Below are 27,797 nucleotides of genomic sequence, written 5' to 3' on the forward strand. Positions count from 1 at the left end.
CCTTTAAAAATTAATTCAAGTAAGAACTGCTGCTTTATCCCACAGCAAAGGTCAAACAGACATTATAGTTCAGTTTATCCCATGAAAAGACCCAAATGTAAAGAAAATCACCTCTCATCAGGTAACTGCTTCCCTTTCTGCTCTGGAGCACAACTGGGGGAACTGTTCAGTTCTGAGAAAACTGGAGACTGGGTTTTAAGCAGCAGTGCAGTCTGTGGCCCAAAATACACAGTGTTAGGGACATGCAAACTGTAAAGCATTTTAAGAGCTCATTATTGAAAGAATTAACAATCCTACTGTTGTTACTGACAATAAATCATTACTGAGTAGCTCCTGGAGCAGTTCAATTTAACATTCAGCATCAGCAGCTTTGGCAGCTGTTGAGAAGCTCTGAGCTGTGGTGTGTGGATGAATCTCTGGAGGAAGCTGAGCAGAATTTTGGAGGCTGCAGGCCCCAGGTTGGGCCCAGGGGTGGCACAGAGCTCGTACCTGGCTGGTGTAAAGGACCAGCTGCACCAGCTGAGGCATCAGGGCATCAGCCATGGTCAGGGTCTGCAGGTTTGGGTGCATCAGGGATGTCAGCAGCACAGGCAGCAGGTGGCCAAGCATGGTGGCCTTTGTGATCTGCTCCAGGCCTTTTAACCTGGAAGGAGAGCCAAAGTCACACAGGAACAACTCTTCTCACAGAGCAGCACTTCTGCTCTTAGTCACTTCTGTTTCATCTTGCAACAGCAATCCAAAATTCAGCAGAGAATGTTTGTATTATATTAACAAAATCCCCCAAACAATCTTGAAACCACTACAATTTCTCCCAAGTGTCAGTGACCTTGAATTGCTGACAATTCTCACTGAACAATCTGAGAGCAGAGACAGTAAATCAACAGTTTAATAATTACACAGAGAAGGATAAGCTCCCCTGGGCACAGGGGATGAAAGTCCCCATCAAACACAAATGCACCAGTGTGGATATCAGCTCCCAGCACATGGAGCTCAAAGGACTTGAAAAGGATCTGCAGCTACAAAAATATATTTGAACATGAACTCGTATGAAAATATCACCCAGGAATTGTGTGTTGTCAATAAACACAACTAATCTTGCAGGCCCAGGGAAGCAGAAAGTGAAACCTGGAACACAGCTGGGACAGGGAACTGCTTGTTTGAGGAAAGAAAAGTTCACAGCTTTTGTCTCCACCTCGTTCTCAAGATGTATTTTTAAGAGGAGGGGAGACAGGGAAGAGCAAGTGATGGAATATATAGGATATCAAATCAACACCCAGGGATTGTCATGCATAAATATCTAATCCAGCTACCAGGGATGTAATAATCAGGAATTGAAAAATAAACAGATTGTTCTAGCTTGCAGGAATATTCTCAGCTAATTACAGTTTATTTCCAGGTATCCTACTCATAAATACCATTATAACTGACTAAAACCTTCCCAATTTCAGGTTCCTACAGAAATATCAACCTACAGATGATCACGACTGACACAGAAGGTGATTCTAAATTCTCCTCCAGCTGAGTGCTAAACAATTGCTACAGGAAGAAACAGTTCCTGTGCATTCAAAGCTCAAATATAAAGTGATAAAGAATAATTAATGCTAACTGTGCTTGTAACATTAAGCCACAAAGAGCAGCAGTTGCCCGTTTCCAAATTAGATCCTCCCAATTGTCTTACCTTTGCTCCCTGTCAGAAATGTCACTGTTAATTAGTGCTGTAGTGACTTGTTGCAGCATTTCTAAGACTTCATCACATCCTGTCAGAATTTGTGTGGCAAGAGACAAAATGCTGGTCTTGAGTTCCTAAGTTAAAAAAAAAAAAAAAAAAAAAAAGAAGAGTTACAGGATACTTAAATTCTTACAGAATTCCCCAGAAAAGGACAACAGAACAAAAGGATGGATTTCCAAATGAAAAAGAATGATAATGTGACCTGGCAGGCCTGCAGCAGGAGATTCATCCAAGACTTAAATTTGATTAATGTTAAGCCCCAAAGTGCTGGGAGAAACTAGGTGCATGTTTTAGAGGATGCACATCCAGTTTCTAGAGGGAAGGAAGCCCCAAGTCCAGCACAGGAGAGAGCTGAGAGCCAGCCAAGGTACAGGACTGGTGACACAATGTCCTAGCAGGGATGAGCAGCACTGCAGAGAGAGAAACTGAACAATGAACACGGCGTGAATAGTGAGACAAGAAAAATACTCCAATATTTAGCATTTACTCAATGAGCCTGAACAAATCACTTCCAACTGCAGCAGCTCACAAACACACACAGCCTCAAAGAGCAGCAGAGAAAACCAGCTTAGCAAAATACCAGAAACTCAAAAATCAATTCCATTAGGGAAGAATTATTACCAAAACTACTGTGAGCAGACAACCTGCACTCCAGGGCAAATGTGGGAGTTGAATGAAGCACTGTGAAATGCAGCACTTTAATAAACTTCTACCAACCAAAGCCTGTCCTCAAACCTTGTCCTCTAACAGCTTCCTTGCCACTAACTTTATTCTATTTCAGACAACTGATGGAGGTGGCTCTACACAAGCTTTGTTTAAACTGCAAAAAAGCAGAAGCCAGGGAAGGCAAATAAGAAACCCCTTTTGTATTTATTTAAAAAATATTTTTTCCAACGATCACCTGAGTGATTTGGAGAAGAAAATATGTATGGGGTAACGTGTCCAGGGAAGGAAATTCCCCTGCCAGGAATCCTCCTAGAACATATTAATTAAAATCTATCTAAAATCTCATTATACACATGTTTAGGAAGAGAAGTATCTGTTCCCACTGACAGGAGGGAATGCAAGCTGGAATCCTGAACACAGAATAACTGCAGATTTTACTCTGGACTGTTTTTCCCTATTCTCCAGCTATTTAACTTGATCAAAAGGAAAAGAACCTCGAGCAAACAGCAAATGCACTGCAGGAACAAGGTGTCACAGGCACACTGACTGGAGAGAGCCATACTAGAATAAAACTCGGTGTTTACCTGTACCTTCAATGTCTCTCCCTGCAAGGAGCTGTCACTGTCATCATTGTCATCAGGTTTAATCAGAATAGTGTTACTGAGGAGGTGGTTCTGCACAGCCATCAGGTACCGCAAGCACGAGGACGCAGCCTTGAACACAAATAAGTAAAACTTTCAATTATCCAAACCCTTCACCAACCCTGAGTCAGGCAAGCCTCAGACTTGGAAGTTGGAGAGAGAAAAAAAAAAGGTTGAGGAAAAAGAAAAGAAATAATTTTATATATTTAAGAAAACTGTTGCAAAATGCTGAATTTTGTGAAATAACTCATAAAAACATAGAGGCAGCGTAACTTTCTTCAGGTTTAGAACATTATAGTAATATTCAGTGACTCTAAGAATTAATTAATTCTGAAAAGATCATGCCACTAGAGAGATAAATATAATTAACACTCCTGAAGGTGATGGTTCCATGCCACTCCTCCTTCCCCACAGGCCAGGACATCCTGGCCCCTCCTGGTGTTTTTATGGAAACTCAACCTGCCCTTCTCAGGGAGCTGGTCCTGCTGAAAACACCTGCCCATAGTTTCACCATCCAATGTCAGTTTTAATTCATTTCTGTCACTGACAACTCTTTCAGCCTGTATGAACCACAATACACAACTGCTTGTTTGATTTTTTTAAGGTGCTGTAAGGCTTTGAATATTGAGATCCACAAACTTCACTTAAACTGAACAGCAACAAGAGCAATTGGAAAATAAATGACACAACAATAAAAATTTCATCTCCTTTCACTCTGTGAAGAGGATGGATTCAAGGAGGAAGAGAAGCCAAAGGCAGAGATAATTTTATCAAAACACATTTTACTTACAGGCACAGTTGAAAGAAGCCTTTGAAAGTCATCTTTAGATACAGTTTGGCACTTGGTGATTAAGACACAAGATTCTCGGACAACAATCTTGAGGATGTAGTGCAAGAGCTCATCATTGAGTCTTCAAGAGAGGCAAGAGAGGGGGGAAACGTTAATCATGAATTATTGAGCATTTTGTACAGCTCAGCTCACTCTGGATCCCAGATTATGGGACACCTAAACAAGGATTAAACTTCAAATTCAGGCACCAAAAACCTCAAGGCTGAAAAGTTTAACAAGTACAAGAGATTTCCAGGGCTTTGCTGCACTGTGCTGATGAAAATCTGGTTTCTTATCTGATTTCCTATAAAAGACTCCTCCCAGCTTGAACTTGAGAGTGCCAGTTTTACTGCTGGAAAGTCACCTATGATATGCACAGAAATGCTATAAAATCGTATTTGTTAAATTATCATTTAAATTTACCATGAATATGGCAAGGAACAAAGAATTCCAAACCCAGTCTGGGTCCAGAAGCATCCAAAGTTTGCCCTAAAACATCAAATCTCTCCCTCACCCTAAAGAAATCTTCCCCCACAGACACAAACAACATTCAGATCACACTGCAGGAACACACCAAGCAATTCCAACAGAAGTTCCTGCAAGTTCACCTATGAAAATAACAGAAAAATATCCTGTAAAGAGAGACTTTTTACCTATAATGATCATCATCTTCACTTCCAAATCTGTTGTTCTGCAGCTGCTCAGCTAAATTGGTCAGGATAACATCCCGGAGCTGGGAGAGGCCACTGTTCCTCTCTCCTAAAAGGAAAATAAAAAACTTTTGCAAAGGAGCATTTTACAAACTAGATTTTATTTCCCCAGTCCCTCATTTACACAGACCACAGCTCAGGAATGGCTGCTGTCCCAGACTGGGAGCACTTTTCCTGTCCATGGCACTGTTGGAAATTCCCAGCACTGAGCACCAACACATTGCTGTGAAATAACAAATGACTGAGCATCAGCTGCTTCCAAGGGCAGATTCCCATTTCCTGGTGAACTCAAGGATATTATTCCCCTTTCACTGAGCTCTAACACCACTGGCAAATATTCCTTTTTTCCACTTGGCCTACCCTAGGCCATGCAGCCTTTTGGAAGTTGAAGCATTCCATAATTTCCTAGAAAAGCATGGATTTAAAGCAGAGTAGTGCCCAATACCCCTAATTGTTTTCCCTCTAAGCTTGAGATGTACTTTGATTTTTTTTGTTCTCAGAAAAACCCCACTCTCACCAGGCAATCAGACATTCTCACCTTCAGTTAAGACCAATTTCAATAAATTATTGATTTCTGCTTCTCCAGGATACAGGATATTTAAACCAGAGCTAAGGAAAAAATAAAACCATGCATTACTTGATGGATTTAGAAGTGAACAAAACCATTTCAGTGGACATGTGACAAATAGCACCACAGACTCAGCACCTGATGGAACATTTACAATGTCTGTGTAAAGGCTTAGAAAAGCATCTCCCAGATTTTAACATCAATATTAGGACATAAGCAACTGTTTTCTCCAGGAATCTCTTGTAATCAATTACATTTTATTGTTTAGGTCCCAAAACTTCTCCAAGAGCTATTTGGTTCCCTCTGGAAAACTCCCCATTCATCACTTGCACACAGGGCAGCACAGTTTGTTAAAAAACAGATGTCAGGAAAAATGATGATGGCTCAGAGAAACCCCATTACCAGAGTTTTTGGAGGTTAAGAGCTGAGGCTTCTCTGTGCCAAAAACAGTGGAAAATAAAAATACAATAATCAAGAAATCACTACTGCTACAGTTTTGTACTTTTTGGACACTAGCTCTATAGAAGTCTCAGTTTAAGGTACAGAGAAGATTCTGGAAGGAGCATTTCAGGAACACCCCAGCTCTGCAGAAACATTCCATGTGGAGACTTTTTTCCCTCTAACTTGTGATGAACTCTGTCCTTTCTATATGAATTCCCCCATTGAGATCACAATCACTTCAAAGGAGCATTTCATGCCTGTCTGAAGTGCTGAAATCATTACACAACTTTGCCATTTCCTTTCCCTTTTCTTTTTCAGTAACAGAAAAAAAACCAAAAAAACACCAAAACCTGAGATGTTTTTCAGCTTCACACTGAGAGCAGAGATTACTGCAGCTTCCTTCCCTCTGGCTCATGCTGATCCACTCTGATAGAAACCTCAGGAAAAGTTATCACACACTGCCAGCTCCCTTTGAGGGCTCCACTGGCACCAGAATCCCCCAGGGAGAAAAGAGGAGGAAGGAAACATCAGCCAGTCCCCACCTTGGAGCTGTTTAACAAAGCACTGCAACACTCAGGTGCTACAAGGGATCCATGCAGGTGACAGGAGACACAACCCTGACAATGCCAGGTAATCCTCCTGAGCCAAATCACTCTTCACTCAGAGTTGCACAGAGCCAGAGAAATTTGGAATGTCGTGATTCACACCAAGAAAATGCAGGTTGATCTTCAAAAGATTTTGTTCTCAACCTCTGGAGCACTTCCCACTGGAAAATGCAGGCTGTGTTTGTCCTTGGCACACTGGAGCCAGCATTCCTTGGCCCTGAGGTTTCCCTTATCTCCTTTTCAGGAGATACAAGCACACGTTTTGTTTCTTTCCATGGGCCTTCAGTCTCAGAGCATTGCTCCAGTATTATTAATCCCCCCCAGTATTATTAATTCTGCTTCTCCTCATGTTCCTTTTGTCCAGGAGAACTCCAGGGTTACCACTTAAAACACTGAGGTAAGAACTGCCAACAGCAGCTTTGCCTTTGCCTGAACACCACAGGAACTTGTTCAAGGAAACTTTGCTTGGATTTAGCAACTATTTTATAATAAACATTAAAAAACACTTTAAAAAAAGCAATTAAAAAAGAAACTAATTAAAAGTAAGAAAGTCATTACTACCTGTTATTTCATCAAGACAACACATTGTATTTCTCTTCTTCATAGACACAAACTGTAATAATTTTATCATATTATGTCTTAAAATCCATCACACTACATTTTTTCCTACGAGTGTAAAATTAAATTGAATACAATGTGAATGTTTATCTGTCACTACATTTCAGAGAAACAAAAATCTAAGTTAGGTTGAACTTGATAAAATAGATATTCACCTAATAGCCAGACAAACTTCCTTCTGGATTTCAGAGCAGATCTGATCCCTTGGGGCCATCAGTAACTGCCACAGTAACAGCCCAGATCTTCTGACAATGTCTCTGTTCCTTTCAGTTTGGGGGCTGAAGAAAAATTTAAAAACCACCTAAGAAAAATTAAACACAACAATATTAATATAAACAATTATAAACATTACTTACATTATTTTCTGCAGTAAATTTCTTGAATTACTTTCGTGGGTCTAGAAATCTGAGAGTCAGAATCTGATTTTGAACCAAAAATGGAGGGGAGGGAAATACAAAGAAACAAGGAAATAACCTCTCTGTGTTTTATTTTAATCTGTAATGATAGAGATTATATTTAAATTAGGGCTCTTGAATGAATATAGAAAATACTGCAAAGCCACTGCTAACCTCCATTACATGGATTCCAATGGAGAAAAAGAAATAAAATAAATAAAAATGAAACCAGTGGTTGCCTGTACTCCAAACCAAGATTTTCATTTTTCCATGTGAATTTTGAGGTCCACTGAAGGTTCTGTACCTGGAAGACGACGAGGATGCAGCGGATGATGCAGGTGTCACCATTGACCATGGCCTTCTCCATAATGTCACAGATGCTGCTCAGGTGATGGGCTTCAATGGGATGCTGCTTGCCCAAAAAATTGCTGATGGGGAGGTTGTTGCTGGCTGCCAGGAGGTTGAGTTGGTGGATGCACATGGCACCAACATGGTGCAGTAATTGGTTAATGACCTCATTTGTGGTTGTTGCATCCCCTGGAAGGAGAGGAGAGTTCAAATGCTGTCTATAAACACAGAATGCATCATCGGCCTTTGCTTCTAAAAGGCAATAAATCAACTTCAGGCCATCAAAGGATTGCCCAGAACACCTTTTTAATGTGCTGAAGGCAGCAAGAATCTGGAATCTTCCACATATCTCACTTTGTACTTTTCCCTCCCTTAAATCAAAGTTAAACCATGACCAATAGTTACAACTCTTTTCAGGAATTAACTCAGCTTTTAACAGCAAGGCAGTTTGTCTGTTTTTCTCTGCCACTCCTGTGTTTCACTTCCCCTTTGTACAAAGTGCTGACTCCTGGGTTCCCCTCACCTTTGGGCTCTGTGATGACGTGACTCACTCCCAGCCTCTGGCACACACAGTGGAATGCCTGGTTCCCAGGATTGCACCACTGATCAATATAATCGTTGGAGCACGTCCAGATCATGTTATTCATTGTATCATAACAGGCACCTGAGACAAGGAAAGTATTTCACACATCAATTTAGCAGAAAACCAGACTGAAGAATCTTTATAGGCATCATAAACCCAAACTATTTGCTTTAAAAGTTGATAGAATTTCACCATGGACATGCAACCCCACCCCACAGCAGAGCAGCTGACTGCAAACTCAAGCCCAGATGGATTGTTTAGGATCTCAGGGACTGCTGTTTTCCTTACCAAGCCCTGGCACCAGAGCCCCCCGTCCGAGCGAGCTGCCTGCAGCATCGATGAGATCTGCCCTGCTGGTGAACTGCCCATCCGAGATGTTGAACACCAGGCTGGAGGCAAGAACTACACAGAAACACAGCTCCAATCAATCCCTCCGAAGTTTATTGCATTCCAGACAGCCAAGGACTGCCAGCCTGCCACAAATGGCTCTCACTTACTTTTTAAGGAGGACAAAGCGCTGGTGCCCCCGAAGAGCGAGCGCGTGGCCGAGCTGCCCGAGCCCCCCGGGGGAGGCACCAGCATCACCAGGTATGTCCCACAGGTGTAAATTGGGGTCTTCCTCAGCATCTTCAGGGGCAGCCCACAGCTCGTGTTGGCAGCTGCAAAGTGCACCACAGAAAGGTCACAAAGTGCACTCGTGCAGAACAAGGCAGAGCTCTGCTTGGGGTTCCAAAGGAATTGATGTTTAGAAGTTTTGTTAAGAAGTTTCTACAAAATTCCAGAATGGTTTGGGTTGGAAGGGACATTCAAACCATCCCATTCCAACCTCGTGGACAGGGACACCCCTTCCATGAGATCAGGGTGCTCAGAGCTCCATGAGCCTTGCCTTGAGCATTTCCAGGGATGGAGCATCCACGACTCCTCTGTGGCCTCCCAACCTCACACATTCAGCATCAATCCCCACAAGGCCACAAAGAGTTTCACGGGTTATTCAACCAAAGAAAACAACTTCAAAATAAAATAAATAAAAAATTAGGTACAACCAAAACTATTAAGGATTGTGTGGTGATAACTACATTGAAAGCACTTGGAGTCAAATGATCTCCTCACAGAGACCACTTGAGATTCACTATGCATTTTTACTGCTTTAAGTTCTCCTGCTCCTCATGAAACATAGACAGCCCAAATGATCCCCCTCCTGCAACAGCTGATCAACACTTTTTGAGTGCTGACTCAAGAATTAGCCAAGAATAGCCATTTACTCTCCTTTTTCTGCAGCACTCGAGATGTTAAATGGCAAAACACAACCTTTAAAATAGCTCTCCGAGCTAACTCCTTGCCAAATTCCCTGGAAGCAGAGCCATTTCATGTATAATTTATTTTTATGGAACTACTTTTAGTTGTTTCAAATTGAAGAAAGAAAACTCATGTACTTGTGAAGGAAGAAAAGAAATAATTCAAGAGAAACTGAATAAAATCTTCAGACAAATCTAACAAAGCTCCAGATCATCCTGGAAGCCATCAGTGCAGTTCATTCAAGATTCCCTCATTAACTTGGGTTGTTTCCATAAAAGAATACCCAAACATTGTGCAGATGATGTTGAAAAGGTGCAAAATCACCTAAGATTTGTAATATTCCAGTGACTGGTGAACCAATAATTCCATTTTCTAACCTGCAGGCCACTTTTACACACCAGTTAGAAGCCCAGTTGAGCTGCCAGCAGATAAATGCAACATCAGATTCCCCAAACTAGTTCAATAATGGAATTGGAAAAAAGTGCTTCCCATTTTCCATCCCTAAACTTTCCTCACAATCCTAATTTAGCAAAGGAACTGATAATTCCATCATTAAACAAATACCGTGTGGACCTTCCAACTACGTAATTGGGGGAAAAAGACAAAAATCACACTTTTTTTTTTTTTTTTTAATTTTTAAACCTGTCCTAAGAGGTCAGCAATAAGCAGGATGGATGGTGTGTGTTTTAAGGAATGCAAAGTGAAAAGTTTCTGACCTGCCTGGTCCTCCTTGAGGGTGTTGGAGATGGTGGAGCCTGTGAGAGCAGCGAGGGTGGCCGAGGGGGAGGCGCGGTACCGGGACAGGCGGCTCAGCAGCATCTCATTGATGCTCTTGGCTGATTCCCCCTCTTTCCTCATCAGGATTATTCTTTCCTGCAGAGGATTTGCTATACAAATGCCATTTTCTACCTAGTAAAATGGAAGGGAAAAGTACTTTAGGTGTTGAAATCCATAGGTGAAAGATTACCCCAATTATATCAGGTGGGAATACAAAGTGAAAATTTGCTGAGATAAATTCTTGCAAAAACAAAGTTCTGAAATCAACTTTTTGTTGTTTTTTATCACTTTTTGTTGTTTGTGACTTCATGGTTCAAGAGAATAATTTAAGAGAAGATATCTAATGTATTTGAGATATTTAATAGGATATCTTCTATTTATGCCTGTTCTTAAAGACAGAACTGCTCGTCATAAACTTGAGTTTATTTAGGAAACTCTGCTTAAAAATAATATAATCCTCTTGTATTTTCTTGTGGTGTTTCACTTGCAAATCATTTGGCTCTGAATCATTTTTCCAGGCAAAAAGTGTGAGCAGTGATTTCTTCAGACCATGACGTTCAGGGGATGTTTTACTGCAGAATGCATCTCTTAATGAAGATGTGATTTAGAGTGTTAGGGATTTTCCATGAGTTGTACTACTACAGCCTCCCAATTCCAGCTCCACCATCCCACTCCATCCTCCTCTGCTGAGCAGAAATACAGACATAAAAAATACATTTTATGCTACAAGAGAAGTCATATTGCTAAATATAATAATCCACTGGAGATGGAATTGCACAGTTCACCTTCTGTTCTGTTGAGTTATTTCACATAAATCCATTCAGATCACACCCATAAACATCCAATCCTAATATGTCAATTAGAAAATGCTGTTATTTAATTAAACTGGCTTATGCTACCAACATCAGGCATAGAAAACACACGATTTGCTTACTATAATTTCAAAAATATCCATAAAGACAGAGTGGCCTTTGGGGGTTTTTTCATTGAGGCTTGCAGGAGACCAAATCCAGTAGAAAAAGGTGCCATCTGAAGAAAGATGCACGGTGGTCATAGTGCTGCCAACTGGGAAGTGATTTACTGGCATTGGGATTATCTGACATACCTATGAGACAGAAAGCATCTTAACAGGTCTGATTTGACAGTTTGGCCTTACAAGTATGAACAGTATGAAAAATAAATAGACATCAAATGCAGTTAGTCCAGAAGAGGCTTAATATTGGACTTAGTAGTAGCATTAGATTGATTTATTACCAACAGCTATTCTGTGATATTTGCCAAATATCCAAACCAGCTCATAGATCTCAAATTTAACCTATCTAAAAATAAAAGGATAATCTCTTCTCTAATGATGGAGAACAAACCCACAGTACCACAAGGAAAATACACATCCTATTGAGTCACCTACTTTCTGCAACTTCTCTCAAACATTGCTTGAAACTTGAGAAGAAAAGGGGAATCTAAACATTCTCAGTGTCAGGAAACACGCTGGACATAAATGTGTACATCCATCCTTAAAACCACAGCAGGAAAAATCCCAAAGTAAACAAACTACCCCAGCTTTACAAAGGGCAACAGTTGTTTATGTACAAACACAACCAGATCTGAAACAGCACCTGAATTTTGAGACAGGGGAAGAACAAAGAGCTGCTCAGGAAGAACACATTATTGATTTAAATCAAAGTCCATTTTGCAGTTGTTTGATTGCTTTAAGATGTGACTGCAGTGGAATCACAGAATATCCTGAGTGGGAAGGGACCCACAGGGATCCAACACCCCAACAATCCCACCCTGTGCACCCCGGGAGTGGTGTCCAAACAATCCTGCAGCTCTGGCAGACTTCAGCATTCCCAGGGGAGCCTGGGCAGTGCCCAGCACCCTCTGGGGGAAGAGCCTTTCCTTGATACCCAACCTAAGCCTGTCCTGACTCAGCTCCAGCTGTTCCCTGGGTCCTGTCCCTGCCCACAGAGCTGCCCCTCCTGAGGAAACTGTGGATTGAGATGAGATCTCCCCTCAGTCTCCTCCAAGATGAACAAGCTCTATCAGTACCCCATAATACAGAACAGTGTAATTATAGATAAGTACATATATTTATGTATAAGCCACACTGAAACAGTAGAATCTCTACCACAACTTACACATTCACCCCACTTCAAGGTTGGGTTAGAAAAATGCAGTTTCACAAAATAAGAAACTTGAAGGATAAAACAAATTAAAGCTCCAACGTGTGTGATTCTGCTCCTGTCCCCTTTACCTGCAGGGTATGTTGATCCACGAGCTGGAACAGGTAGTGAGGTTTGCTATCAAAGGACACGGGCCGATGCAGGAGTTTGCCGTTGCCAAAAGCCACCCAGCCCGTCTCCAGCTCCTCGTTCCGGCAGTACACAAACCCCCTGGAAAAAACCCACCAGCATGTTCAAACCCCTTCAACCCTGCCCTGTTTCTTTGGGTTTTTTGTTTTTTTTTTATCAAATAACTCACAATCACAGTGTTGAACTTTGACTGAACTTCTATTCAAGTCAGCAGTTTTTGTTGTGAAAGGATTTAAGTGTAAAAAGCCTCGTGGTTTTCAAGCAATGAAAAAGCAAGGAGGTACAGTGAGTCACAGCTGCACTAATTACTTAATGAATGACATAATTAGCAAACAAATACTCAAACTCAGCTATAAATAAAAAGTCACAGAACTGGTCTGTGGTACATACCTCTCAGCAAAGAATCAACCAACTCATTAGACATTAAAAAATAAAATTGAATCTAAAATACTGCTGCTGTGGAGGTTGAACTAATGGCCTCCACAAGTCCCTTCCAACCTCAACTTATTCTTTAATTTTAGACAAAACACACAAGAAGAATTTCAGATGAGAAACCCAACACATTAAAATAGCATTTAATGAAAATTCACAGTCTCATGGAATCACAGACTGTTTTGGGTTGTGAGGGACTTTAGAAATCATCTCCTTCAAAGCTCCATATCCTCCAATCTTGCTACTCCCAACATCTGGGAGAGCTTTCCCAGATCAGGAATTTTTGGGTCTCAGCAGCTCTGCAGAAAAGTGTCCCTTACCTCAGAGTTCCATGCAGCCCTGATCCCAGTTTGCTGATCCCCCTGCCCACGGAATTGGTCGTGTACAGGTAGAGCCCATCGGCTGCCAGGCACCGGCCCAGGTCTGCATCTGCAGCAGGAGAAGGACAGCAGAGAGCAGCTCTGTAACATTGCAGCTGGCAAGTCCCCCTGGGAACCCTTCTGTAATACTGAATTTATTGTTTGGTGCTCTAAGAGCTGCTGTGACACAGTGCAGGACACCCTGTGGGTTTCTTCACATCTCCTTCAAGCCTCAGAGGTGCCCAGATGGGAAAAAGTGAGAGGGAAAAAGAATGAAATCTGTGATTCTCCTAAAGCTGCTCAGATCCTTCCACCTCTGAACACTTCAATTAGGACAAAGTGTGTTGGAAACACAGAGCAGTAATTATTAATACTCAAGATGGGACTCAAGTCCAGTCAATCTATTGAAGTTCACAAGATCTGGACACTCAGCTTGAGAGGGAAAAGTCCACTCAGTCTCTTGCCTAAACACCTAAAAAGAGATGTCTCCAATAAATCTGCAGGTAGCCTAAAATAACAACTCAAATTTTTAATTCCTATGGATTGCATTAAATGTCATCAAAGCTTGAACTAATATTTCTAAAACCATGTCAACTCTTATTTATTACAAAAATAGTAAGCAAACAAAGCAGTAAAAGCTGAGAATAAATACAGGAAATAAAATACAAAAGAAAGCATTAAAAAAACAACTTCAAAATCAACTGGGTAGAAACAAAAGCAGAGGGGAAAAGAAAACCAATGAACTTGTACTTCTAAAAATAAACTTGCTGTGCCACTGATACTGGCTATTGAACACAGGGACACTGCAGGGGCAGTGATTATGCTCTAAAGAGGGGATAATATCCAAACTCTGTCTGACCCCTCTGAAAAATTCCCACTGGAGTCAGGAAGGGTCACTGGATCAACTGCTTTGGACTGTTTCACACAACCTGACAGTTTAAACCAGCAGCTGCTCTGCAGCAACCAAAAAGCAACATTTTTTGAACCTCAACTCTAAAGTTTTACATTCATCTTTAAACAACTATCAGCATTTAAAGCATCCTGTCCTCCTGTGCTGATAGTGACAGGGGTGAAATAATTCACCTTTATTCTCACTGCTGGCACCAGTGTTGGCATCAGGGGCAGGTAACATGTCCTCAAAGCCCCAGGACACGATGTGCTTCCCTCCAAGCAGGCACGAGGGGGATCCAGGGCCTCCCTCCAAAAGCAACAACCTTTAAGCAGAAAATCAAATAAAATTTCATGAAGAGTAGCAGTAGGAAAAATTGGCTAAATTAAAAGTTAAGACAAAGATGTATTTAAAGTAATTATGCTGTCACAGTTCATAAGCCACTTAAAGGAATCATCAATATTTAATGAAAAAAAAAAATAAAAACAAAATACCCAAAACCCAATCAATGCTTTTAGATTTGATCTTCTAATGTCTTCTTCACATGACTAAACCTCAATCTTCCCTAAAGCTTTCAATAACTCTAAAGCCTTTTAATCACTTTTAAAGACATTACTTCCTACATGCACTTCACACATTTTCAGAGCTGCTGGAAAAGTTTCTGAGGAGAAAAGTTCCACAAACCTGTAGAGAACATCAGCCACAGGCAGGGACCCCAGCTCAGTCTGTTTCTGTAATAGATGCACTGTATGAACAAAGGTTTTCAGCGACCCTCTAAAAGGACAAGAAAAACATGAATTAAAGATGTCTATTGAAGGCAGACTGAACACACACAACAGCAGCCATGGAGAACACCCAGAACCACAGCCAGGATATGGCACCAGCTTCTTTTCTACCTGGCAGCTCTTTCCTGGAGGATGGGCAAGGAGGAAGAGAGGGGGACAGGCAAAATGCTGGGGAACCTCTGGCCTAAATTCCACCACTTTTTTTTTGGAAGAGGCTGAAGCCCCAGCAGGGAGGGAGAGCAGCAGGCATGGGCTGGGTCATCAACAACAGGTTCATAAAGGCAATCTTCATAAAGAGACCTGATAAAACACCTCAGCACTGCTCCTGAGGCAGCTCTTTCTGCATTTCTTGTAGCTGATGAACCACATTTAGACCTCCAGTGCAACCCGTGGATCTTCCTGGCTGAGCCCAAGTGTGAGCAAGGGCTGCTGCACTCCCAGCTGGACATGCTTTTCCCAACTCAAATTTCTGATTACTTTGCACAGAATCATGGAATATCCTGAGTTAGAGCCCTGCACAGACACCCCAACAATCCCAGCCTGTCCCTGAGAGCGTTGTCCAAACTCTCCCGGAGCTCTGGCAGCCTGGGGGCCGTGACCATTCCCTGGGGATGTGCTCAGCACCCTCTGGGGAAGAACCTTCCCCTGATATCCACCCTAAACCCCCCTGACACAGCTCCAGCCATTGCTGGGTCCTGTCCCTGCTCCCAGAGACCAGGGCTGCCCCTGCACTGCCCCTGCTGAGCAATTTGTGCATTGGGATGAGGTTTCCCCTCACAACCCCAAATCTGAACGATCCAAACATCTTTAAAAATCTGTATTTTACAATTCCTGTTTTAAGGGTCAGGGCCATTTTCTGGAAGATGTGGCAGCTTTATTTCCAAGCATTACAGCCCACCTAAGCAGGAGAATTTGGCTTTGTCTTAATGAGCTGCTTTCTTCACAAACAGGAGTGATCAGCTGCAGAGATCCTTGCCCTCTGCTGAATCCAACCTTTTGCTGTCACATGTGGTCAGTCAGCTCCCAAGCTTTCCTCCTCCTCCACACCCCAATCCCTGTTTTCCCCAGTGACATCTTCAGCTCTTTGCTTTCACTGATAAACCTCAGCCTGGAGAAAACTGACACCAAACACATTAAAGCACCTCAATTAATTATTTAAAGCAATATTTACCCTGTTGTTTTATTTTTAGCAATAAGAAGCACCCAAGATTGCAACTAGGAATGTCAATAATAGTCTCATTTCCAAGGTTTTTTTCTTCAACACATGACTTAGATATTTAAAGGAAAAGTGTGAGGCTTTCAGAGGTGAACAAAGCACAATGGGTATTTCAAATTCCTAAGCAATGCAAGGCAGACTTGCAAAGAAAATAAAAGATCAACCTGAAGTTCAAAAGCTCTACTTGAAATTTAGCTCAGCTGCAACAGAACATCCCATATTTCCTGCAAATTGACATCTGGGAAAAAAAAAAAAGAAATGAGATTGTGTTTATCAAATCCAATTTCTCTGAGCTATGTTCAAGTACATTGCCTTTCAGATAAGGCAGTTGTCAGGACAGAATAATTTGCCACATACCATAAATTTCTCATTGACTTCATTAAAACAAGTGCACTAGAGATTAAGTAGGTTTCATTTGAATAAACCTTCTCCTAAAGCAAATCATGCCATATCCTGGGAACTCCAACATCTTAAATCAGAGTACAACTTCACAGACAAGGCTGTGACCTGGTGAAATATTCAATCCAACATTTGCAAAAGGCTCCTTGTAACTTTAAACTTTTGTAACATTCACGGGGCTTTGCAGAGGTTTTGTATTTCCTCCTCTTCTCCCCATCCTCTAATAAAAGTAGGTTTTGATTAAAAGCAATTATGAACATTTTGTCCTCAATCACCTGATGCCAAACCCATGCAGGGCAAGGGGTATTTTAACATACAATGGTCGAACTCTTCACTGGCAAAAAATGAAAAAATACCTCCAGACATTTGAGAAACAACACTGAAATCAAATCTGAAAGGAACTGTCCTGAAACCTGGCAGTGCCACCTTCTCCAGCCAAAGAAAGGTGCACGAAAGGGCAGGACAAAGGGAAAAGGAGACGACTTTTCTCCCTGATAAACACATTTGGAACCATTCCTAGAGCAGCTCACTGCAGTGGAAGCAGCAATATGCACACGAGGCATTGCTAACCCAGATCCTTCTGCTTTTGCATATGCTAAACACATGCAAACCAGAAATGCTTAGTTTCACCCTTTCCAACCCAATATTTAAATATCAGAAAGGCTGGTAGAAGCTAAAAATAAGTATCACCAATGCAGTCACATAATTTTTGATTTGTTTCAGTGGAAAGAGAGAATGAATATCAACCACAGCATTGCCCAGGGGTGCTGGAGTCACCATCCTGGAAGGGTTCAAAAACCACAGATGTGGAATTTGAGGATATGGTTAATGGTGAATCATGGCTGGACTTTGGCAAAATTCCTTAATTCTCTCTATTTTGCCAGTAAACTTTTATGCACCTGTGACCCCTGGGGAACATCTGGCTGGGATTTCACCTTACACCAAACCTCAGCGTTAACCCTTAAATTTAAATATTAAATGTTTACATCCAACCTTAATAATCCCACAATTCTGTGTCCTTTCAGCACAGCTCCCTTACCTTGCACAGGCCAAGGCAACCAGGGCAGCAGCAGCATTTTCCTTCTGCTTGTAGGGGATGTGCTGGCCGGAGGGCGCCGTGTCCTCGAGCCAGGAGCAGAGCAGGGACTCGATGCCATTGAGGCAATCAGCCGGTTCCTTGGTCAGGCTCAGGGGCTGGCAGTCCCGAAGGCAATTCAGCAGCACCTCAGCAGTGATGTTACACAGAGCAGGGTCTGTCCTGCTCTGCGACTGGATCAGCGGGAACACCAGCAGCAGGCCCATGCGGGATGTGAAAGGAGCCTGCTCGGGCTGCTGTAACAAGCCCTGGCGTTTGAGCAGCGCCAGCGCCTCCTCATCCCCGGAGCTGTCGCGGTCGTGCTGCTCCTCCAGGGCCAGCTGGCGCTGCGCGTTCCAGAGGCCGCGCAGGGCATTGAGCCGGTACTCCAGCAGCCGCGCGTACGCGTTGCTCTGGTTCCCGCACACCGAGCGCAAACGCTCCGCCAGCTCCGTCGGGTTCTTGGTCTCGAAGGTCAGGATCTAGGAAAGGAAAAGTGGGTGTTTATGGAGGTTTTGAAAAGGGGGGAAAAAAAATTCCATATGGTTGCGGTGGGATTTTTTAGATCAGCAGATGGAGGAATATTATTTTTAATTTCTGGGAATGGATAAAGCTACACTCGGGGCCAAAGAACAGGTGAGTGGAGTTGTGCCCAGGAGTGCTGGCCATAAACTAAAACACATGAACCTCTGTCCGTGGAGGATGGCAAAGGACTGGGACAGCTGCCCAGGGAGGGTGTGGAGCCCCCCTCTCAGGACATGTCCCTTTATCACCTGCTCCAGGTTTGGATTGAGGGATGTCCAGAGATCCCACCCCACAACTGTGGGATTCTGTGAGCCTGGCATTGCTGAGTCAGCATCCTCAGCAAACCCAGCTTTGGGGGCTGCTGACGGGGATTTTTAAGCTTTCAATAAACAACAACAACAACACAGATAGTAAAGAAAAAATACACACACGAAATAGTAGCTTGGAAAATAAACATTCCCCTCCTCTGGAGCTTTTTTCTGTAATCGAGGCAATTTTGTTAAAAACCTCAAAAGATCTGCAAGGTTGGAGGGTCCCAGGGGTTTAGAGCCCTTCTATGAAAACTAATAGGTCGCTAATGTTGTGTAATAAGAATATGCTTGTTCTAGTTTTGGAATAAATAAACACATTTTTCAAATAAACAAACAAACCAACCAGTTCTCTCCAATTCACCAAGAGTTCTGTTACACTCTCTCCCTGCCCTGCTTTTTTCCCCCCCCTCTTAAATTTTATCATCTTGCACTTAGCTACACCTTTCTCAAAATACTTCGAGTTGCTGCTGTAGTTAAAAACCCTAAAAGTCTCCTCCTCATCATTTCAGACAGAAGAAAGAGGCTTTTCTGGCACTTCTAAATAAAACTGGAGACCAAGTTGGAACAACAGAAAACAAAGCATGACACAAAAATGTATTTATGGTTTAATACCCAGCCTGGGACTGGAAAACTCAGAGTTTTAAGTAATTTACAGATAACTTTTCTCCTTCCAGCAAACAACAACAGTGGAAATCAGCAAAGTCACTTAGGCTCAAGGAAAGCCATGAGCCAAGCATTTTGTGATACCCTGGATCCAGTGTCCAAAGGAATTTGGTGTCCAAAGAGCTTCTGGCCATGGTCCAAAAATGCCTCATCTCATCCACCCTCAAACACAATCTTTGGCCCATCTTTATGCTGTAAAAATGTCCTTCCATCATTTAATAAATAAATATAAACACGGGAAGGGGAACTTGAGAGACAAAGTTGTCACAGGGAATTGCATCCAGGGTTGTTTGTTTTGTGGGATTTTTTAATTGCAGGCAGCAGTCATAGAGATCATGAAATGAATGTTTCTGGCTAATTGCAGACTCCTGAACAGTTTGTTAAAATGCTGCAGGACAAATCACATCTGCCAGTGCCACACAGCCCCTGACTAAAGGGAAGGAAACAGCTTTGCAGTAGGACATTCACCACTAGAGCCAGGAAAAGTTCACTCCAAAGGAATTCACGTTGTAATTACACTTGAATGGATGTTGTATTGAGCTCCTTATACCTAATAAACCTCCTTTAATTAATTTCTACAAGAGATTATGAATATTAATTCCTAAACCACATATTATACATTTAAAATAACCACCTCCTGTTGTGTGCTCTGCTGTCTCAAAAATAAATTTGTTTTCTATTCTAGATGGAATCACTTTCTACAACAGTTGGCTTTTGATTTTCTTGAACTAAACTGGATGGATTTTCCACTAAATGACAACAAGCTGCAGAAATAGAGGAAAAAGAGAATTAATATTTGCATTTTCAGAATTAAATACTGAAGAAAACAGGTCTGTGGTCTTTGGTAATAACAAAGATACCATCACAAAAGACAAGCTGTGATGTTCTTGGTGTTGCATGTCTTGCTTCTCAAATCCCACAGTTTAACAGAAAAATGAAATTTTTTTTTTGCCTTTGATATGGCTCTACTGCTCAGAGTCTGTCTTGTGGCAATCAGGACGAGTCAGTGTCAAATATGTGCAGTTTTGCTGATGAAAAGCCTTTTCCTGCTGAAGTTTTAGTTTCTGCCTGATCTCACAGCTCACAATTTGCTTTAAAAGTGTGTGTGGTCTGTCTGGGATTGGTAAGAGTGTTTCTCTTCAGCCTTTCATGAGGGAAATGAGCCCTAATTTGGGTAAATGATACAGGAAGCACATCAGCTTCAACAGATTTACAAGATCATTCCAAAATGGGACTTAGAGACTTTTGATAATGCAGTTTACATCATCAGATTTTCACACACAGCTTATGGAAAAAAAAAAACCCTTAATTATTCAACACCATTTGAGTGTCTATGGTGGCATTTGCACTTCCAGAAAACAAGATATTAGAAGAAAGCTGTGAGGTCATCTGCTACACAGGCCACTTCAGCAAATTAAATTAAAGGCTGCTTTCCTCAAAAGCCTTTTTACTAGAGGTCAGTAGCCAGAGCTACTCCAAAAAGCAGCTTTAAGATCAAATGTTCCCAGAGAGGCTGGGCCAAACACCCCAGGAGCTTCCAGGGTTTGAACACATCCCAGGGAACTGCTCTGGCTCTCCTTGGGAGCCAAACCCAGCCCTTCCCAGCCCAACAGTGACAGAATTTCATTTGGTCCCTGCCACATCCATCAGTGCTTCCCTCTGGATACATGAAAGACTCCACACAGGAATCCCAGCCCTTGCCAGGGTTCTCATATCTCCAGGCAAAGCTTGTCATCTTCCAACTATCTGAAGTCAAAACAAGTTAAAATAAAATGCAAGAAAACCCCCATCATGTTCTTTCACAAATTCTGATACAGACATCACAACTGCCAGTGTTTATAAAAGATAAAATTCCCTTTCCTGCTGCCTCTGGGCTTCAGCTCTGATTTGGGACCGATTTCCAGCAGCCTTTTGGGGTGCCTTGATATTTCCCTGGGGAAGTGTCAGGGACAGGCTCCAAACCCAGCCCCACACAAACCTCACCTGAACCAGCCCCTGATCCATCACTTCCCAACTCCAAACATTCCTGACTAACAAGGCTTGAACAGAATCAAAGAGGATAAAGAGGATGTAACAAACACATCACTTGGCCACAGAACGAGTTACCCAAGTAGCTACTTACATACAACTAAAATCTGTGTTATTAAATAGTTTAATTGGCACTATTTTAATTTTACAGTACCTTATCTTTACACATTGTTTCCTTGTTTGATCTTTTAAATCGATTTTAGTCAATATTTTAATTAGAAAATGGTAGAGCCAAAGTTCAATCACTCTAATTGGTCTTTAACATCTTCTTCAACATCCAGAAGCACAAAAGGTATTTAGATGATTTTAGATGAACCACAGGGAGGTGTCATCTTCCCCACTGGATCCAATATCTGTCCTTTTGCATCCTACTACATGACCTTACCCAGGAAATTCTTCCCATTAAACAGAATTTTTGCCAAATCTGCTCCAGAAAGGAGTGGCTGACATTCCCTATTTTCAGGGCAGCATGTTTCTCTGATGGTAATAAATACCAGACCAAGTACAATTAACACACACTAATATACATGAAGAGTTTTAGCCTGAGGTTTTATGACCCTATTAAGTAAATTTAAATGTGAGCTGTCACTAAAAGGCAATTTTTCCTCTGGCTACAAGTCCTGCCCCTTGTCCTCTCCCTGGTGCTGGCACTGCTGCCTGTGGGGTGGTATTTTAATTCTGTGTATTTTAATTCTGCTACACAGGCAACTGAGGAGCAGTGAAGTTGTGCACAAAGAGGAGTTTTTATCCTAAAGTTGCATATTGGAAAGGGAAGCCTCTAAATCACCCCAATAACATTTAATTCTTTCCCTCCAGAGTTCAACTGGGTGAAGTTCACACAGAAGATGATGGTGGAACATTTATCAGGATCAATTACATCCCTAATACCCCCCTGAGTATAAAACATGCATTAATCCCATCTCACAGGAGGTACAAATCAGACAGAAAAATAGAAATAACCCCAAATTTGTAAAATATCTTTAAAAGCAGCATGAAAAAATATAATTCCATTACTTTGACCACCCCATGACAGGTATAAGGTCATTCCTCTTGTACACAGTTAACAGAGGCAGCACCACTTGTTTACTCAGCTCTTTTGTCTCTAGAAACACCAATAAAACAATGTAAAAACACTGAATTACAAAAAGTATGGATTATTCTGTAAGAGAAAGAGCACAAGTGACAGTTTTAAAGGTAGCCTGAAGATTGAAATACCCATCCCAACTGCAGCTGCTCCATAAACAACCCTGGGTCCCTGCTCTTTGTCTCCCACTCTGCTGGGGAACAGCAAAACCCACCTGAATTTCTACTAAAACAATTCCTAAGGCCTTTTCCTGGCTACACCACATGTCAAATATATAAATATGTGTGAACGTTTTCTCCCTGACGTTTTAGTAGCTGCTGCACTTTACACCATGCTTTAGTGTTGCAGTTAAAAACTACAAATCTCAAGGTTGTTGCAATGTTTTCTGCTCCAAGAAATTTTAACCTTATTTTCTTGTCCAAAGCCTTTGCTGAGTCCTGTGTGGAGCAGTGCAGGTTTTTACTACTCAGCTAAAAGTAGAAGCTATTTTCTTTTGTGAAAGTATTGGAAATCTCATTGCTCAGAAATAAGCACTAAGACACTGCTATCTTTTACAATTTTATCCCAAATAATTTTTGTAACCATACAAATTTATTAAATAACCTTCATATTTCAGATGAATTACAGAGAACAAACAAGCTGAAAATAAATAAAATGTTATAAAGTGTTGTTTCTTTATTTGTTCATTAAATACTTCTTTGGCTCTTACTCAAGTAGGAGGTGAAAATGACTGCAAAAGGTAAAGAAAAATCTTTGGAATTTAAACATCTGAAAGTGCAGATCACTGAATTAATCAGCTGCAATTGGTAACAAGATCTATATTTGGGAAACAAATTTGCAAAATCATCCTTGAGAAGTTTCCTGGTGTTTCTCTACAAGGTTACCTAAAATCCAATTTCAAAACCCCAAAGTCAGAGGCACAGTGGTCCCTATTAGAGAAGTTTATTAAATTCCAAGTGCTGGCAGAGGAACCCTGGAGCACTGGAAGGGGATGCACAGGCAGGATGAGGCTGTTCCAAGGCTGCCACACGCCAGGATCAGCAGTTTTCAAGTCAGAGGTCACAACCCCAGGAAAGGTCACCCACTTAGGAAGGAGTCAATTGTTGATGGTGGCATTAGGGACTTGGAGTATGACAGAGGTGATGCTTGTAGCTGGCAGTAAGGTCACAAGCACAAAGGTTTGGGAAGCACTGACCCAGATAATTGCAGGGAACTGCTCTCTCCTTCAGCAATCAGGGAAAAGTGACAAAATGTTTTCCCTGGGCCAAGAGGAAAATGGGTGAAAACTTCCAAGTTTAGCAGAAACCTTCCAGTCTAAATCATTTGATGGCAAACACAAATCAGTCACAGGACTGGCACATGCTGAGAAAAGAGCACTGGACTCCAGCTCTTCAACCTCTCTGTGCAGGGCCAGCCCAGGCCATGCTGGGGGAAGAGGAAAGGCCACCACTTTCTCTTTATTTATTTCATTTTCATTATTTTTTCACCTTCCACTTGATTAAAGGTGGCGATTTTCAGTGACACCTGACTCTGTCCTAAAGAACAGAGCTGAACAAGAGTCCAAACATGATCCCAACAGCTACTGAGGGAGGAGCTGCACTCCCAGCTCCATGGCAAAACCAGAGGAAGGTTCCCTGCCCATGGCACAGGGGACACTGGATGATTTTTAAGGATGATCTTTAAGGTCCTTTCCAGCCCAAACCACTCTGGGATTCCGTGGTGGCTCTGCAGAGCTGGCACATCAAATCTCCCTGGTTTAAGGTGGTAGTGGCTTCACATTCTATTGTAAGTACACATCAGTGATTCTACCTCTGTCACTCAAATTTGGAAGCCTTCTCCAAGACCTCAAGTCAAAAGCAGTGTCCTTTTGAGGGTCAGTGTCAGAAAGCACAGAAAGGTCCAAATTGCCAGGCTTCAGGATTCCAACATAAGGGACCTCCCCTCCTTCAGACAAACCCTGACCCCACTCCTGGCACTCTGGACTCCACAGGAGAGGCTTGGCTGGGAAGATTCTGGAAGTTCTGCAGTTCCCTTTGGGGCACATCAAGGAACAGCCACTGAATGTCCATTCCACTCTGTGGAAGCTCTGGCACTTAGGGCTGTCTCCAAGAAGAAGACTTTGCTCTTTCCAAGATTTCTCTGTGTGAAAGGTTTTAAAATAAAGGTCCAAAGGCTTCTGGAATCGCTGACTAATCTCCTGACTACAGGATCTTAGTGGGAAACCCACACCAGGGGCAGCTGGTTCATGCTTTTCATTACAAAATTCTAGCAAATTAAAAAAAAAAAAAAAAAAAAAGTCCTCATTTTTTGTAAATACACTGAAACAATCTAAGAAGTTGGCACACATCATCACAGAAAAAAAAACCAGAGCAAAAACCTCCACACCCTTTAAAACTCAACATACTCTTAATCTTCTCTTGCAACATACCACTAAAACATATATGTATAAATACAAGAGTATACAAATATACCAAAAAAATAAAATCCAAGCTGCATGGGAGTCAAAATAACAAAATAATAAGTTTTCATAAGCCTTTCTTGGCACAACACCAGTGCTGTAACATTTTTTCCTCTGCCTTTCTTTTTATAAATAGACAGAACCTTTGAACAGAAGGACAAAGGAAACACATCCAAACACACTGACATTAGTCACCAATACACTCTTTAAAGAGATATTTAAGCAAAACAGACCAGAATGATACTTCTCCACCCCAAAAAAATATCCATTAAAGTATTAAACATTATACATTTTTAATTAAGCACTTCGGCTCAGAAATTCAGCCAGGCTTCTGACCACCACTGATGAAGCACAAAAAGTGAATTAAAGAAGTTTCCTAATCAAAGCAGCAGCTGCAGCATCTCCTACCCTTGGCCAATAGCACATCCCAAGAGATTTCTGTTTGGACCGTTTTCAAAGATATTTATTACACTGCAAGTAGGAGTAGAAAGAGTGTAAATGAGCTCTTGTGTAGCAGTCGATTGCATGGCCACACTTCAATCAGATGTGTGCACCTATTTCCACAAAATGGCTCCTCAAAGCCATTCCACATCACCAAAGAACCTTTAGTTAAATAAAAACAGCATTAAAAAAGGCAGGTAAAATACAAACTAAATATTTAACATTTGCACCATGTGAAATTTCATGTTTTAAAACCCTCTCCACTCAATACCAAACTAAACCAATTTGCAGATATCTGAAAAACAAACTGATCACTTGTGATCATCAATTCTATCAGTGAATGGAAATAAAAGGCTTTAATAAGCTGTGACTTAAGAATAAAGAGCAAAATGAGTCAAAACCAAGACTTATCAAAAACAAGCACCACAGCAAAAAGTCGTATTTAATTATTTATTTAAAAGTTTTGCGCTGCAAACACAAACAACAGGAAAAGAATCTCTGGAGCAGCAAAAATTGTGTGAATCAGTGGCACTGGATTGCTGCAACGCTTGTTATAATAAATGTCATAAAGCACAAGACACAGTAGCACCAATTCCATTCCTATCTCTCCCAAACAACTAGAGTTTTAGAACATTCCTAACACTAACAAAAAATTCTCCAGAGCTGAAGTGTTTTTCAAGCGAAGCTGTGTGTCAAGTTTCAGGCTGGAACACACTTCTGGCCTGGCTGGCAAGATCTTAAAATAAGGTCTTGTTTGTTTTTTAAAGGATATCCTCCTTTCTTATGATATAACATAAAAATGCTGTGGGAGCACATTATTTTTCTAGCACAGCTTTTAAACTCAATGCTGCTTCTAGAACTATGCCATGCAATCAAAATATTTTCTTGCATCCAAGCTGCACTGAACGCCAGAGCAAGTCTGATTACAAGGGAGAATCATCCCATGTTTATACACACAGAGATAAGTCAGCCACCTTAAAATCTTCCTTTTTCCTGTTCATGTGATATTTGCCAACATCCATTTCATGGCAGCAGCTGATTTTCCCGTGCCATTCCCCAGTGTCCCAACACACAGGACAGAAAACGCACGCTCTGCAGAAAATATCTTTCCTTAGATAAGGTGGGGGGAAGTTTCCCCAAAGCCCATAAAGATTGCACGTCACTCGATGAACAATGATGTTGTCAGAACTGGGTTCTTCTCAGCAACACCCAAGACAGCAGCTAAAGCCTCACTAAAAGGGGTTTTTTTTTCAGCCTAAAATGCCTGGGAGCAAATAGAGCCCGGAGATAAAGCTGGGGCTGGACCTTCCCCTGCCCGCTCAGCTCCGGTGACAAAGCCCCTGTGTCATTGCGAGCCACATTGCTGGGGAGGAGGGTGGGGTGAAAGAGGAGAAGGGAGGCACACAGGGGGAAAAAAAAAAAAAATGCAGTCTACAAAATAGATGCAACCTATAATCCGTGACATTCAGTCCTTCAGCGGCTCCTCCTAAGATAAAACAGCTGCACCGCCTGCCTGCAGCCAACACCACGGGCAGTTCTGGGAAGGTAAAAAGCTGGGATGAAAATCTGGGCTGCCCTCCTGGCTCCTTAATAATGATCACTATCAACAGCTGAATAAAACACCCGGGCACCCTTGAGCACGTCATTGTAAGGCTGATGAATTACAAACCGTCTAAAAGTAACAGCAAGAAGACAAAAAACCTTCAATAAAAATAAAAGGGCCAAAGGCCACGCTGAAATCCGTGAGCGCGGCTCTGATTTCCAAAGCTTATGGATTCAAAACAAGGACGCACCAACAGTTCACCCTACATTTACCTCCACCTCACCATCCTCCTGCCCAGCTCCACTTTCATTATTATCTGAAATAAATTAGATTGATTCAAGACAAGCAGAACGCCTTGACACCGGCTGGCTCCGGACTCCAGATCCTTCACCCGGCATCCGCATCCAGCATCCTCCATCCCGGCCCCCGAATCCTGCCCTAGTCATCGTCCCTGCACCCCCATCTCCCATCCCCCGTCCTCCTCGCCTCAGGCCTCCGCTGCCACCGTGCCCCTCTCCCGAGGGCATCCTCCCCCTCATCCCCTGGCCCTGCCCCGTCCCTCCCCTCAGCTCGGGGGGCCGCCTCACCTCCAGCTCGGTGTCACCGGGCTCGGCCACCCCAATGATCTCGCTGGGCAGCTCGGCCAGGTCGGTGACCCGGATCAGCCCGTCGTGCAGGAAGATGGTCTCCTCCTTCACCGACAGCCACTGCGCCGAGTCGGTGGCCGCGGCCGCCGAAGCGGCCGCCGGAGACCCCATGGCGCGGAGGGCGGGGGGGCTCCGCAGGGCTGAGGCGAGGCGGGTCCCGCTACCCGCCCATGGCGGGGGCAGGGCGGGGGCAGGCGCGTCCCCAGCGGCCTGAGCGTCGGACAGCCGGGGCGCGGCGGGCAGCAGCGAGGAGCGGCGCGTTGCCACCGCGGCGGCGGCGCTCCGGGGAGCTCCGGGAGCCGCCGTGCCCGCCCGCAGCCCCGCGTCCCGCGCCCGCCTCACACACACCGCTGACAGCGCGACGCCATGTTGGGGGCTGAGGCGGGCCCGGCATGCACCGCGCGGGGAACAATACACCCGGCCC

At 42.6% G+C, this 27,797-nt stretch overlaps 1 protein-coding gene across 4 annotated transcripts in view; it reads right to left on the bottom strand.

The window, feature by feature from the left end:
• The window catches only part of HECTD4 (HECT domain E3 ubiquitin protein ligase 4), a 64,723-nt gene extending 37,224 nt beyond the window's left edge, over positions 1-27,499 (bottom strand). For 2 of the 4 annotated variants that reach the window (XM_014874963.2, XM_014874961.2), the window contains exons 1-20: positions 27,314-27,499; positions 17,638-18,155; positions 14,883-14,972; positions 14,393-14,523; positions 13,271-13,379; positions 12,461-12,599; positions 11,141-11,311; positions 10,146-10,338; positions 8,631-8,792; positions 8,422-8,535; positions 8,074-8,214; positions 7,507-7,739; positions 6,963-7,108; positions 5,114-5,184; positions 4,519-4,624; positions 3,827-3,947; positions 2,986-3,108; positions 1,679-1,803; positions 490-643; positions 112-212 (exon numbers count right to left, since the gene is read on the bottom strand). In XM_014874963.2, coding sequence (XP_014730449.2) covers positions 112-212; positions 490-643; positions 1,679-1,803; positions 2,986-3,108; positions 3,827-3,947; positions 4,519-4,624; positions 5,114-5,184; positions 6,963-7,108; positions 7,507-7,739; positions 8,074-8,214; positions 8,422-8,535; positions 8,631-8,792; positions 10,146-10,338; positions 11,141-11,311; positions 12,461-12,599; positions 13,271-13,379; positions 14,393-14,523; positions 14,883-14,972; positions 17,638-18,155; positions 27,314-27,484 — 3,119 coding nt within the window. In that variant the 5' untranslated portion in view covers positions 27,485-27,499. Of the gene's footprint in view, positions 1-111; positions 213-489; positions 644-1,678; positions 1,804-2,979; positions 3,109-3,826; positions 3,948-4,518; positions 4,625-5,113; positions 5,185-6,962; positions 7,109-7,506; positions 7,740-8,073; positions 8,215-8,421; positions 8,536-8,630; positions 8,793-10,145; positions 10,339-11,140; positions 11,312-12,460; positions 12,600-13,270; positions 13,380-14,392; positions 14,524-14,882; positions 14,973-17,637; positions 18,156-27,313 lie in introns of all 4 variants that reach the window. The other 2 variants (XM_014874964.2, XM_014874962.2) reach the window with 1 other exon arrangement.
• Positions 27,500-27,797: the final 298 nt, after the last annotated feature.

This window comes from Sturnus vulgaris, chromosome 19 (genome assembly GCF_052056855.1).
Source record: "Sturnus vulgaris isolate bStuVul1 chromosome 19, bStuVul1.hap1, whole genome shotgun sequence".
In the NCBI taxonomy this organism is placed as follows: domain Eukaryota; kingdom Metazoa; phylum Chordata; class Aves; order Passeriformes; family Sturnidae; genus Sturnus; species Sturnus vulgaris.